Raw genomic sequence first — 14,839 nt, forward strand, 5'->3', positions numbered from 1 at the left:
TACCACTTTTCGACTCTATTGATTGAAAAGTGGTAAACCACTTTTTTGGCTGACTGTACCTTACACATATTACTATTGTTTTAAATGAAATTCTTGCAATGATTGTAGAATTGTTACACAGCGACCACAGTTTAGGTAGTAGGTACGAATATGTATGTATTTTACCTGTATAAATATTTAATACTGGGGAAACTTCATACAACCCACATAGCCAGTATCTCGACGCTATGGTCGGTATGGTAAAAAGTACTTCCTTGCATTATCGCTTACAATTTTTTCCATTTTGCTTATACTTACTGCAAACGTAAACATATAAAAGGCAGGCAAACAACGATCTTCTTACAGCACATTGAATGTAATAGTTATTAAGGATGCAGGATACTCGCCAATGCCTACTTAATCCCTTCCCACTGAGCCGCCTGCATTTTACACTGCCTAGATATCGATTGCCGACCGATTATTCCGACCCCAATCTCTATCCTTGTCCCCGTCCCCGTCCCCGTCCCGTCCCTGTCCCCGTCCCTCCCCCGTCCCAGTCCCCGTCCCGTCCCTGTCCCCGTCCCTCCCCTATCCCTATCCCTATCCCTATCCCTATCCCTATCCCTATCCCTATCCCTATCCCTATCCCTATCCCTATCCCTTCCCTATCCCTATCCCTTCCCTATCCCTATCCCTATCCCTATCCCTATCCCTATCCCTATCCCTATCCCTATCCCTATCCCTATCCCTATCCCTATCCCTATCCCTATCCCTATCCCTATCCCTATCCCTATCCCTATCCCTATCCCTGACCCTATCCCGTCCCCGTCCCCGTCCCCGTCCCCGTCCCCGTCCCCGTCCCCGTCCCCGTCCCCGTCCCTGTCCCTGTCAAATTATCATGCTAGGAGGTGAGCTTTGAAAAATTCTTTCTTAGTGCTCCTCTAAGGAACTTCCGTGTCAATTTGAAATCTCTTGAACCAGAAGTAAAGATAAAAACTAAACCTATACTTATGGCTATTTTGGATATTTTAACCCCATTGCACAACAACAGGGGAGAAAATTTCTTTTGCACCTCATTAGATTTTAATATCCATAAATATAACCATAAAAACGATACCCATATTGTGTTTTTAACTTTACCCCCTTTGCACCCCTTTAGGGGTCAAATTTTCAAAAAAACCTGAAACATGTATTTAGTCATATGTCTTTAGGAATCCTCCTGTGAAGTTTCGAATAAAATAGTCAAACTAATCTTGTTTCCCCATACAAACTTTGAACCCCCATTTCACCCTTTTAAAAGGAGAATTTTGCAAAATCCTTTCTTAGTGCTCCTCTACGCCATATAAGGAACCTATGTGCCAAATTTGAAATCTCTAGGACCAGCGGTTTCGGCTGTGTGTTGATATGTCAGTTAGTCAGTCAGTCAGTTTCTTCTTTTATATATTTTTTGATATTTAAACCCCATTGCACTACAACAGGGGAGAAGGTATTTCACTTCCGCCTCGTTAGATTTTAAAAGCGTTGTATTTATCGTGATCAGCGACCCGATTAGTCATAAAAACGATACCCATATTGTTTTTTTGACTTTATCACCCCCTTTTCACCCTTTTAGGGGTTAAATTTTCAAAAAACCTGAAACACGTCTTTAGTCATATGTTTTTAGGATCTCTCCTGTGAAGTTTCGAATAAAACAGTGAAACTAACATTGTTTCCCCATACAAACTTTGAATCCCCATTTGACCCCCTTAGGAGGCGAATTTTGAAAAATCCTTTCTTAGTGCTCCTCTACACTATATAAGGAACCTACGTGCCAAATTTGACATCTCTAGGACCAGCGGTTTCGGCTGTGCGTTGATATGTCAGTCAGTCAGTCAATATCTTCTTTTATATATTTTTTTGATATTTAAACCCCATTGCACCGCAACAGGGGAGAAGGTATTTCACTTCCGCCTCGTTAGATTTTAAAAACGTTGTATTTATCATGATCAGCGACCCGATAAACCATAAAAACGATACCCATATTGATATTTTGACTTTATCACCCCCTTTTCACCCTTTTAGGGGTTACATTTTCAAAAAACCTGAAACACGTATTCAGTCATATGTCTTAAGGAATCTTCCTGTGAAGTTTCGAATAAAATAGTCAAACTAATCTTGTTTCCCCATACAAACTTTGAACCCCCATTTGACCCCCTTAGGAGGTGAATTTTGTAAAATCCTTTCTTAGTGCTCCTCTACACTATATAAGGAACCTACGTGCCAAATTTGAAAGCTCTAGGACCAGCGGTTTCGGCTGTGCGTTGATATGTCAGTCAGTCAGTCAGTCAGTCAGTCAGTCAGTCAGTCAGTCAGTCAGCTTCTTCTTTTATATATTTAGATTACCTGACTTTATAACTTCTTATATTATTTTAGTGTTATATTCAAACTAGGGTTTCAGTATATTCAAATAATTGGAAAATAATTATAATGTAATTATTTTGATGCCAATAAATCAAAGATTTGTATAATTAAAAATACCTTCAATTGGGTATTAGGGTATTGGTAGTAACTTTGAAAATTGACTGGTATCCCCAATGTATGACAGTGATGACGTCACTGAATAATGTTGACATTGTCAGTAAGTGCGAGAGGTACACCAGCCCAAACAATGACCTCTCATGTGGACACACTTTTTGACCTAACTACACAACCTAGTTTAATAATTCTAAATCTATGGGTCATAGATGTCTGGTACCCAGGGTACGTAGCCGAATGGCACAAACGCTCACGAAACGAAACGCTCGTAGATCTATCTCTATCGCTCTTGCGTATTGGCGCGATAGAGCCAGACTACCTTTCGCTTTCGTTTTCGTTTCGCGTCGCAGAAATGCCATTTGGCTACGGCACCAGGCTTTACATACTCAAAGTTCACAAGTATGTCCATGAACAGCCGCCCTTAGCCCCGTCAGCCGTGGTTAATGTACCATGCCCCTAACTTACGGCCGTTATCACACTGCACCCTTTCGGCCACTTCGTACTACGTAGTTGTAGATAAATATATAATAGGCTCGTAATATAATTATGTATGTTATTTGTTAAAGAAGTGCAGTGAAGTGAATGAGATAATAGTTATTTGTTATACAAGGGGGCAAAGTTGTATTTTAACGCCGAGTGTGGAATTGAAAAACGAGCAAGTGGAAGGATTCTATAGTTGAACCACGAGCGAAGCGAGTGGTTCGAGAATAGAATCCTGAACTTGCGAGTTTTTTAACACACGAGAAGTAAAATACATTTGCACCCGAGTGTAACACAAAACTTTTCCCCTCACTATAGCGAGGAAACTACAACGCAAAAAATGCGTTTATCACTGCTTCCAGTAGTTCCACAGGTGGTAAATCATCTTTATTACTAGATTCACCTACTTTTATCAATTTTAAAGTAGTTAATTTGACTTTATTCAAGGTCAAATTACTTTACCCACTAGTGGATAAAATGCGTTTTTACCCGCTGGTATTAAAGGACAAAACACGTGTTTCCGAGCTAGTGAGGGGAAATAGTTATTTGTTATACAAGGGGGCAAAGTTGTATTTCAACGCCGAGTGTGGAATTGAAAAACGAGCAAGTGAAAGGATTCTATAGTTGAACCACGAGCGAAGCGAGTGGTTCCAGAATAGAATCCTGAACTTGCGAGTTTTTTAACACACGAGAAGTAAAATACATTTGCTCCCGAGTGTAACACAAAACTTTTCCCCTCACTATAGCGAGGAAACTAGAACGCAAAAAATGCGTTTATCACTGCTTCCAGTAGTTCCACAGGTGGTAAATCATCTTTATTGCTAGATTCACCTACTTTTATCAATTTTAAAGCAGTTAATTTGACTTTATTCAAGGTCAAATTACTTTACCCACTAGTGGATAAAATGCGTTTTTACCCGCTGGTATTAAAGGACAAAACACGTGTTTCCGAGCTAGTGAGGGGAAATAGTTATTTGTTATACAAGGGGGCAAAGTTGTATTTTAACGCCGAGTGTGGAATTAAAAACGAGCAAGTGAAAGGAGTCTATAGTTGAACCACGAGCGAAGCGAGTGGTTCGAGAATAGAATCCTGAACTTGCGAGTATTTTAACACACGAGAAGTAAAATACATTTGCACCCGAGTGTAACACAAAACTTTTCCCCTAACTATAGCGAGGAAACTACAACGCAATAAATGCGTTTATCACTGCTTCCAGTAGTAGTTCCACAGGTGGTAAATCATCTTTATTACTAGATTCACCTACTTTTATCAATTTGAAAGCAGTTAATTTAACTTTATTCAAGGTCAAATTACTTTACCCACTAGTGGATAAAATGCGTTTTTACCCGCTGGTATTAAAGGACAAAACACGTGTTTCCGAGCTAGTGAGGGGAAAAGATTTTTACTATACCTACGTTATACAGTATGTATTTATGTATGTACCTAAACACTTTATTGTACGTAAGACAAGTTAGGACATAGAATAGTAAATTACGATACAAGTGCGTAAAAAAGGAAGTTCGAAACGAGTGGCGATAAATTAAAACACGCCCGAAGGGAGTGTTTTAAATCGACACGAGTTACGAATTTCCTTTTCGCACGTGTATCGTACAACGTTTTTCAGTACAGATGGCCATCCGAAGTTTCGACCTGGCATATAATGAACCAATTTTCGCACTAGTGCGTAAAAAAACACCATCTGTACTGAAACAGCTAAGCTAAGCTGTAGCTAAGGCTAGAATATTAATCTGGTTGTCTATGAGGATAGTAAATAATGATAGCCCATTCAATGCCAGCTGGTCAGAATATGAAAGTATAGAGAGATAAAGAGTGTCCATAAACTATTTGGCATTAAATATTATTGTGATTGCCTCCAGCCAAAGGACAATTTAGGAATCATTTGTTCTTAAGTACACTAGACATAATATAAATTACGATCACATTATCTATTTTTTCTACTCTCGTATTTTTATTTGTAATGCACAGATTTTTAAAACCCCACCTTATACACCGTGTTTTTTTTTGTTTTCCGTTAAATTCGACACATCGTTAGGTTTGTTATCAGGAACCACCCTGTTTATCACTTTTAGTTAAATTCGCAAAAAAAAGTTTTCATCATTTTCATAGATAATAAATGAATTTATTAGTGTGAGAGACCCTTAAGAATAAAATTCAAGTTAGTGTCAAATGATTAGTTTCTTAGATAAAGTAATTGTTTTGATCTAAGAACCTTCCCTTAAAGTTAACGGAATTCAATAAAAACAGGGTGTAGATGTCAAAATCTAAAATCTATTTACCAAAAACGCATTTGAAAATACACGCAGTATGCTACATAAGAAATGTAATTAAATTATTATTATTTGCTTTTTTTATTAAAATTAAAACTTAATCCATACAAAAATAAAACTGCCGCCGATTTTCAACCTACTATCAAATCCGTTACAAATTATTATAATACTTAGCTTTTTCCCGCGGCTTCGCACGCGTTAGAAAGAGACAAAAAGTAGCCTATGCCACTCTCCATCCCTTCAACTATCTCCACTTAAAAAATCACGTCAATTCGTCGCTCCGTTTTGCCGTGAAAGACAGACAAACAAACAGACACACACACTTTCCCATTTATAATATTAGTATGGATTGTCTTCGGTTACCGCGATAGTTACTCATGAAATAAAACTAAACATGTCATGGATAAAGTCAATCATGCTATAAAGTTTGATAAGCCTCTGTTCTTGCTAAGGAGAAGCGGTATGTACCCAGACTGTTGCGCGAGGCCATTGAGATCAAGAAATATCCAAACTTTAATAGAGAGATGGCTTTACTTTACCACCGGCTTGGGATCCAGTAGTACATCTGATAATGGAACAAGCACGACGAAGACTGTGAGGCATTTGTGTTGTATGGTGTTGGACATTTGCAGTTTGTTTTTTGTCAATTTTGCGTAGATTTACCCCCTTATTCATAAACGCTCACTAAAGTTATCAAGCCGATAAAGTTCGTGTGTCCCTTTCTATCACACCAATACGTCGGAAAGGGACAAATTAACTTTATCGGCTTGATAACTTTAGTGTACGTTTATGAATAAGGCGGTAAGTGATTAATTGTTTTTTAACATAGTAATGGTAAATTTTTTGAATATTGTATATCTAGCTTTATTAATACCCATACAACCATTTCAGTCGCAAAATCTTCAAATCAGTAACTAACTGTCAAATGTGACATAACGCGTGGTAACGTCGTGCAAACAATGCGACCGTATTGTTACAATAACAAAGTGTAGTCGTCGTGTGCACTCGTTACGGTAACAAAATGTGTACGAATTTGTGGCTGTCAATGTCACTGTCAGAATGACTTTTAACGACACTTTATTAGTCGACGTTTGCACACATAACGGTAACAACATGTGGACGAATTTGTGGCTGTCATTGTCACTGTCAGAACGGTTTCTGACAGTGACATTGACAGAATTTGTACACACATGTGTAGGTCTGGTTACCGAACTGCTCCTAAACCACTGTATCCGCAAATGACAATCTGAAATACGAAGGTTTCTCAAACTGTTTTGTGAAGTTGTGGACTGGTTGCTTTGAATCATTTAAATATGAGCGAATTAAATAATAATAAACGACGACGACCATTTAAGCACTCTTCGACATTTTATAGAAATGTGGTAAAGTTAAGAAAAGTACAGAACGATAATACAAGTAAGCACTTTATAGTTACTTAATGTATTAGATATATAATTTTTAATTCTTATTGATAAAAAAGATGTGTAGGTAGTATTGCTTTGCACAATAAAAGTAGGTATCAAATCAAATAGAGTATTTACTGTGATATTAATAGATGTCTTGTGAAGTGCATGCTAGAATAAATTCCTATTCATAACGTTGATTCTATACTTTAGTTAAGTATACACGCGTAAGTTACTTTAGTAAGATACTTAAGTTGTTGTGTATCTTACTATATTGTTTCCTGTATTGAGGCGCGTAATAAAGAGTATTTGTATTCTATTGTATTGTAGTTAGTATTATTCTAACCTTAATTATTTTTAGGCAGAAATGACACAGAAGTTCAGATCGCTGAAATTAATGTTGATAGTAATATTAATGAAAATCTGACGACTACTTCAACAAGTGACAATTGTGAAATGCCGCAAATTAATAGTTGCTCTATAGAAGACCAAAATAATATGATCCCGGACGACGAAGATGATGGATCTCGATTAAATTTAAATGAAAACATCAGTCTTATTGGTATAAGAGGAGAGATTCATCAATGGGCACTGAAATACCAAATACCACATAACGCATTAAATGAATTGCTACATATATTAAGAGAAAATTCCAGTTTGGCATTAAAAGATATATTACCTGCAGACAGTAGAACTTTGTTGAAAACATCGAGAAGGAACAATATTGTGCCAATCGGAAATGGAGAATATTGGTATTATGGGTTAGAACAAGCTCTAAAAAATGCTTTGTCTCAAGTGAGAAACCTACCGTCTAATATATTTTTGACATTTAACATAGATGGGTTGCCTATCGCAAGAAGTACAAAAAAAGAGTTTTGGCCCATCTTGTGTAAAATAAAAGGTTTAGATATGTCACCGATAGTTGTAGCAATCTTTTTCGGTAGTGGGAAACCACCCTTAGAACCATTTCTGCGCCCGTTTGTAGACGAACTCCTCAAACTACTCAGAGATGGATTTAAGATGCAAGGGCGAATTATTAGCGTCGAAATTCGTTGTTTTGTATGCGATACACCCGCGAGATGCTTTATAAAAGGTGAGTTTGTGATTGTTTTAAATATTTTTTATTTTTTGAAGTTACATTCTCGTATTCCTGAACAATTAAGTACATTTCGCTAAACCAAATTGGTAGCACAGCCAGGAGCTTTTACGTAGATGGCTCCTTCAAAATACTTATTTACACCAAGTGACGCCTTTACCTCATGATAACTTAATTGTACGGATTGTACCTAATCTACCTAATAGGTACCTACTTGATATTAAATAAATAAGTAGCAGAGATATTATTATGTCTATTACCTAGCTGAATAACGCTTCACATTGATTTACCTATCGATCTTTAATTATTGCAGGTACTGTGGGCTTTAATAGTTATCATGGATGTATGAAATGTACAGTTATCGGAGATTTTGATAGACGAGGTCGTCATATGAGTTTTCCTAGAACGGATATGCCTTTACGCAACGATAACTCATTTAGAAATCGCTTGGATCCCGATCACCACAAGGAACGAAGTGCTATAGAAGATTTACCAATAGACCTTGTTAACGATTTCACCATAGCAGATAGTCTTCATTTATTAGATTTAGGCGTAATGAAGAAATGTTTGCTAGGATGGACAAGTGGCAGCTTCAATTTTCACACAAAATGGTCAGCAAGGGAAACACAAAATATTTCAAGAAAACTCATGCAAATAAAGTCAACCACACCATATGAAGTCCACCAAGGAAGACTGAGGGAGTTAGATTCTCTTCACTTTTGGAAAGGTACAGAGTTCAAGATTTTTTTGCTGTACTATGGACCAGTAATTCTAAAAGAACATTTACCTTTGGAAGTTTACCATCATTTCTTAATACTGTTCTGTGCTACCACAATTTGTTACTCAGATACGTACAGTTCTTACCGACATATAAGTCAAAAATTATACGTTGATTACATCGAAAGATTTGCAGAACTTTACGGCCAAGATGTTGTAGCAGCAACATTCACAACTTATGTCATGTTGTGAATGATGTTATGAAATTCGGTTCACTGCCTTCTCTTAGTGCCTATCCTTTTGAATCTATGCTTTACAAGATTAAAAACCTATTACGAAAAGGTGATAAACCATTGGCGCAAGTAGCGAATCGCATACAAGAAATGTTGACATTGAATATAACCTCTACTTGCACACAATCAGATCCCGCCCTCAAACACGAAACTTTACTGGAAACGGGAGAAAAAGTTTTTAAAACAGTCAGAATTAGTAAAAAATACTCGATATCTAAAAATAATAAAGACAAGTGGTTTCTAACTACTGACGAAAATGTAACAGAAATGCAATACGCTACTTGTGTGGAAGAAAAATTAAAGTCTTCGGCAAAAATATAAGAAACAAATTTAATTTTTTTGAGTTACCGTTTAAATCATCATACATTAGCATATACGCTACAGAGGTGAATTATGAAACTGAAGAAACGAAAGAATATAATTTAGACGACATCAAATGCAAAGTTTTTGCAATGGTTAACAATAACGAAATGGTGTTCTTTCCTATATTGTCAACACTTTAATAAACAACCTAAATATCTACCTACGCAAATATCAGTTTTGTTACTTATATCCCATTACGAGTTGCGATACCCAAATTTTCACCCGATCCTGGCGGGAACAGAAGAGAATAGCTTAATTTTTTGTTCTTGAACTTACCGTGGGACTCAGTCACTCTGGGAAGGAATCAATGGGAATGAATCCTTCCTTTTTAAGTTTTCTGTTTATCATACATTTAGTTTTATTTTAATTATAATCTTACCTACAAGTTTTAACAGCAGGTCTTCTTTATTCTTAGTTTTTTAAAGTTGCTTTATTGATTAATTAAAATTCAACGCGGCGGACTTAAAATAGGAAGGATTCATTCCCATTTGTTCCCGACGGTCACATATTTTTTGTAGGAGGTAGGGCATAGCGAATGATATTCCGCTTTGTGTGGTAGGACACAGCACAGCGGATATCGTCTCGCTCGAATCTAGAGCAGAGCCCAACTGGGGTAGTACAGGCCTTACAGAAGACCGCAGCCAAATAGCACTAGACCCTACTCATAGTGTTGTGTTCCTGCCGGTGAGTAAGGCTGCCAGAGCTCAGCGAGGGTGCGGTGTGCTGATGACGGGAGGACTTAGGGAACTAACTTAAATTGTCCCGTCTATTTTCCTTTGAGTCGTCGGCAACCCGAACCCCCCTTAGAACTTGTAAACTCCTTTTTGCTGTGTACTTAACACAGCAAAAGGGAGTGTACAGGTTTCTAATGGGGTGGCAACGCACATGTGGCACTGTTTGAGTTGCAGGCGTCCATAGGTTACGGTGACCGCTTTACATCAGGCGGGCCGTACGCTTGTTTGCCACCGACGTAGTATTAAAAAAAATATACGAATGGGATAGATAATTCCCTATTAGAGTTATTATGTTGCTTATAGGTTGTAATATATAAAGAAAACATTTTATTTCAATCAAATATATTTAACAAAAATAATTAAAAACAATCACATTGCTTCAAATTAGTTATATTAATGATAACACTCATAAAATTACCTACACGTAAGTGTAGGATTTAAATGATCTTTAATATTTGCTAATATTAGTCATAGGATATAAAATTCAAATACTTAACAGTCGTTAAAAAACTCTTACAGCCAGGCAAAAAAGAGTAGAAATGGAACTATTTTTTTAATCATAGCAACACTTTTACTTTTCCCATACAAAACTGACTCAATAATTGCCACACGCAAAACGATTTATATAGACGGTGGTTATTATTATTTCCAACTCTTTATTGCCAGGCTGTATGGTGGAAATAAAAGTCAGGCCCTCGAAGAAAACTACTTACCAGAAATCCTTATGCTGGCTCATCATACTTAAAAATGACATTCCTTTATTTTTATAAAGAAACAAAACTATATTCAAGGGTTTTCTAAAACTCCGGAAGAGTTTAAATTGAGAGTAAAATAAAGATAATATTATTTAGATTTAAAGATCATTTTCATCTTTAAGAGCAAAATGTTAATTAGAGAAATTTTATCTTGAATAGTGATGCTAATTGCTAGCGATTAACATGATAAAATAGCGTGTATTTTTATTTTACTTTAGTTAGCTCGAGTCCCGTCGAGACAAGCGAGTTTTGGAAAAAAATTAAATGCAGTTTTACTTATTTATTTTTAAAATAAAGGATTCTCTTCTTTACGTAAAACGAGCCAGCTTAATAGCTTGGTCAACGAACGATTCTAGATGGAATGGCCGAAAGCAGAAAGTTTCACTACGAGATATTGTTAGGGATAGTCAGAAGACATACATACTAAAAGCCCTTGGACTTTGGACCTGAGCTCGAAGAGGGGAGGGGGGGTGAAAAAGGTCCCATTTTTTTGGTTTTTGCTTATATTTCAAAAACTATGCGTCATACGAAGTTTTGGTTTACGAAACTTTGAAAGCTTATAAAATTCTCTATAACTTTGATTTAGAAACTTTTTTCTATTCTTAACCATTGTCATCCTCCCACTTCTTGCTACATACATTGCTCCATATCTTGAAATCTATTTATCTGAGACAAAAGTTTTCTTAAAAAATCTTGTAGACCATTCAATTACCTTTCATAATACATATGCTTATGTTATGTGTCATGTACCGTACGACTTTAAAAAAATTACAATTTTAGCAATTTTTTCAGTGAACGAAATGCAACAACAAATGTATGTGATAAACTTGTAAAATATATAGATATTTAATGAACTTGATTGTATTAGGTACCATAGCTGTACAAATGCATTTACACAACAGGTATATAACAATACAATTAGCTATACATAAAAAAAATTGGCCTAGAAGGCAGGAAATTTCTAGATCAAAGTCATAGAGAATTTTATAAGCTTTCAAACTGTCGTAAACTGAAATTTCGTATGACGCATAATTTTTGAAATATGAGAAAAAAAGCAAAAAAATGGGACCTTTTTCATCCCCCCCTCTTCAATCACAGGTCCAAAGTCCTAGAACTTTTAGTATGTATGTCTCTTGACTATCCCCATAGAGGAATATAATTTTTCTCTATGCTATCCCTAATAAGTAACATCCCGTAGTGAAACTTTCTGCTTTCGGCCATTCCACCTAGACTCGCCTTTTGAGCATTCATTGACTGATCTATAAAGAATTAAGGTAGATTTTCTTCAGGGCCCGACTTACCTTTCCACACAGTATGTATGTACATCACAATTCACAACCATCCGTCCGAGTGCCTCCACGCAGAGTTATGCAATATCCCCTATTCAGTCCCTTCTGTATTTGTTTTCCTTTGCGTTTCCTTTAATTGAGTGGATCTGAAAAGAAAGGTAAATTGTGGCAATGTGAAACATTATAGAAATATAGGGATGTGTCCAGATTAATATGTTGTGATTGGCGACATGTCCAAATGATTCGAAATATGTCAGCAATCGCAATATACTCGTATTAACGTGAGTAAGTACAGCCATTTATATTTAAATATGTCTCACGAAAGTTTAGTTTTGGACGTGGTAACTATGTTAATTGTAAATCAAGACGTTTAGTCCGCCATTTGTACCACTTCTTCCAAAAAAGGGGTACATATGGCAGACTAAACGCCTTGAGGCTTTCTTTATCAATCAATTAATTGCATGTGCATTGTGAAACACGAAAAATGATTCTTTTTCGTATTATGAGTCCCTCACTCCGCTTTAGAGTCTAAATAATTATTTATAGCTTCAAACCACGACTATTTTACATTGTTTTAATATGGTTTTAATGTAGGCAAATTTGTTAAAAAAAAGAAAAAGTCTTTATAAATTAATCAAAAATACTCACGATTTTCGCTTAGTCCTTTGAACACTGTGCTTTATAGCACTATTCTGGATAAAATGGTCCGCCTCTTGCATAGAGCAAGTGCTGTCTGCTAATTTTAATATTTTATAAATAATTACTCTTATTCTGATAAATCTGGAAAAGGGCATTTTGGGGCATGTTTTGTTGCCCTTCCATGTCACTTGAGACAATACATAATCCGTGAACATTGCCCCCACAACCATAAGCCCAATTTTAGAGACTTTTAAATTTCCCTTATTTCCGCATATTTTTGTGAAATGCGAAATCTGTAACAAAACATGTACTTAATGTTAATAAAGTTTGAGGATACCTGGAAAAAATGAATACAAGAATCCATCTTGAAAATCTTATAAATATTCACTGCTTTCGGTCACGCGTGTACGCTGCGACCATTTTGCGACCGTTTTGGTGACCGTTTGGCGACTGTTTTTTACATACAATATTACCCAGTCTTAATCCATATTTTAACAACTTTGTTGGTTTTCTAGGCATTATTTTTATTATTTCAGTATAGTATATACACCACAGCACTAAAACTTCACCAATCAAATAGTTATAAACACAAACACCGAGTAGTCAATAATATTATTGCTGGTTAAACTGAGGTAAATTGATGGCGCGTTGATAAATTTAGACTTATTTTATGAAATAACTCGAGCAATTTAATTGGCCATGGTAATTAGCCCACATTATACATAATACAAATGTAAACAATATTTACCTTTAACAAATTCTTACGCCATTACATTTTAATGTCAAATGATTTTATTTCTTTTTCACTTTGACGTCTCTGACAGTCGCCATTTAAAAAGAATGAAATGAACGAATGATTTCGGGAAAATGGTCGCCAAACGGTAACAATGTGTGCACGCGTAGTTCACACTTTCTGTCACTTCTGTGACCATTTGTGCCTGTTACCAATCGTCCCCATTTGGGTCGCCGCGACTAAACGTCGACCGTACTGCGACTAAACATTGAGACCCGAAGACCTGTGTGTACACAAAATAGGAGGATTTGCGTAGGAACGGCGACCGATTATGGTTATATGGGTAGTGTGTGAACCTGCCTTAAAAATCTATATTATTTATGGTCATGGTTCGTTAATATTTCTTGTAGCTTTTGCACATTGTAATTTTTCCCTAGTCACCCGTTGACCACGAATGCTGTAAAGCGTTCGAAACGTCGGGGTAAATTGTAAATTCATTATACGCGATTTAATCCGTTCCCATAGTTTTATTTCATAAATTATTATAATCCGAATCGGCCCGAGCAAGGTATAAAAACACATCGTATAAAACCTTGCAAACGTCCTTCTATTCCACTCTTTCTCCGAATCGTAATTTTCATAATAACTTGAAGCCTTGTCACCAATTAATTCCTACCTTAATTTGTTTTTAATTCGCGCAATAGTTGATTCATACTGACTATACTAGTCCATAGGGAATTTGTGACGTCATTTCTATCAACTATTTCTATACACCTTGTTTTTTTTTGTTTCCTTTATATTCGACACGCAGGTTCATCATAAGGAACATCCGTATGTCGCTTTTCGTTAAATTAGATTTTTTTTCCTTTCTAAATATAATAAATGAATAATATTTCCAGATATAGTAAGAGAGGACCTTAATCTTAACATTAAAGTCAGTATCAAGTGTTTGACGGCAAATGTCAAAACAAATAATATAAGGAAAGTGGTAGGTAAGGGATGCCACACACGTGTTCAGTATTTTTTTAATAGTTCGATAATAACCTTCCCTAAAAGTTAACGGAATTCAATAAAAACACGGTGTATAAACTTTGCTATCTACGAAATAAAGGTGATTTTCATGAAGGTTTGAAGTTCGTACTTATTGCTGTGTAAATACTGCGAGTGACAGCCGAGCTAGCCGAAGTAACAATGGTTGACGCTATACGTGGCGATCTGTTTGCGGTGCCAAATGCACAGACGACGGTTTGATTTCGTTATCGTAGCTAAATCTACCTATATCGCTAGGCCATAGTATAATAAAGAGTACTATCGTACAGTATGGTCACTCCCGCTCCCCGCTGAAAGTGTCGCCCACCCCCTCGCGGATACCTCACAGTTACCGCCTGTCAAAAACGCGAAAAGTCGACCTGTCATATCTCACTCATACAAGCATGGTGCGCGTTCACCTACACGAGCTTAGACTATGTGCTAGGAACGCGTCTCTTTCATATATTTAATCGCCATTGTTCGAGGTGTGACGATACAGTATGTCAACGATGGCAGTCTTGGCTAG

General features: G+C 36.5%; 1 protein-coding gene across 1 annotated transcript; it reads left to right on the top strand.

Annotated features, from left to right (window-relative positions):
* The first annotated feature begins 6,745 nt into the window (after positions 1-6,745).
* Positions 6,746-8,730, top strand: LOC125238094. Its single transcript, XM_048145382.1, has 2 exons — positions 6,746-7,758; positions 8,075-8,730. The coding sequence occupies exons 1-2, from the start codon at positions 7,122-7,124 to the stop codon at positions 8,728-8,730; spliced, it is 1,293 nt and encodes a 430-aa protein (XP_048001339.1). The 5' UTR covers positions 6,746-7,121.
* Positions 8,731-14,839: the final 6,109 nt, after the last annotated feature.

The sequence above is a fragment of the Leguminivora glycinivorella genome, chromosome 22 (assembly GCF_023078275.1).
Source record: "Leguminivora glycinivorella isolate SPB_JAAS2020 chromosome 22, LegGlyc_1.1, whole genome shotgun sequence".
NCBI lineage: Eukaryota > Metazoa > Arthropoda > Insecta > Lepidoptera > Tortricidae > Leguminivora > Leguminivora glycinivorella.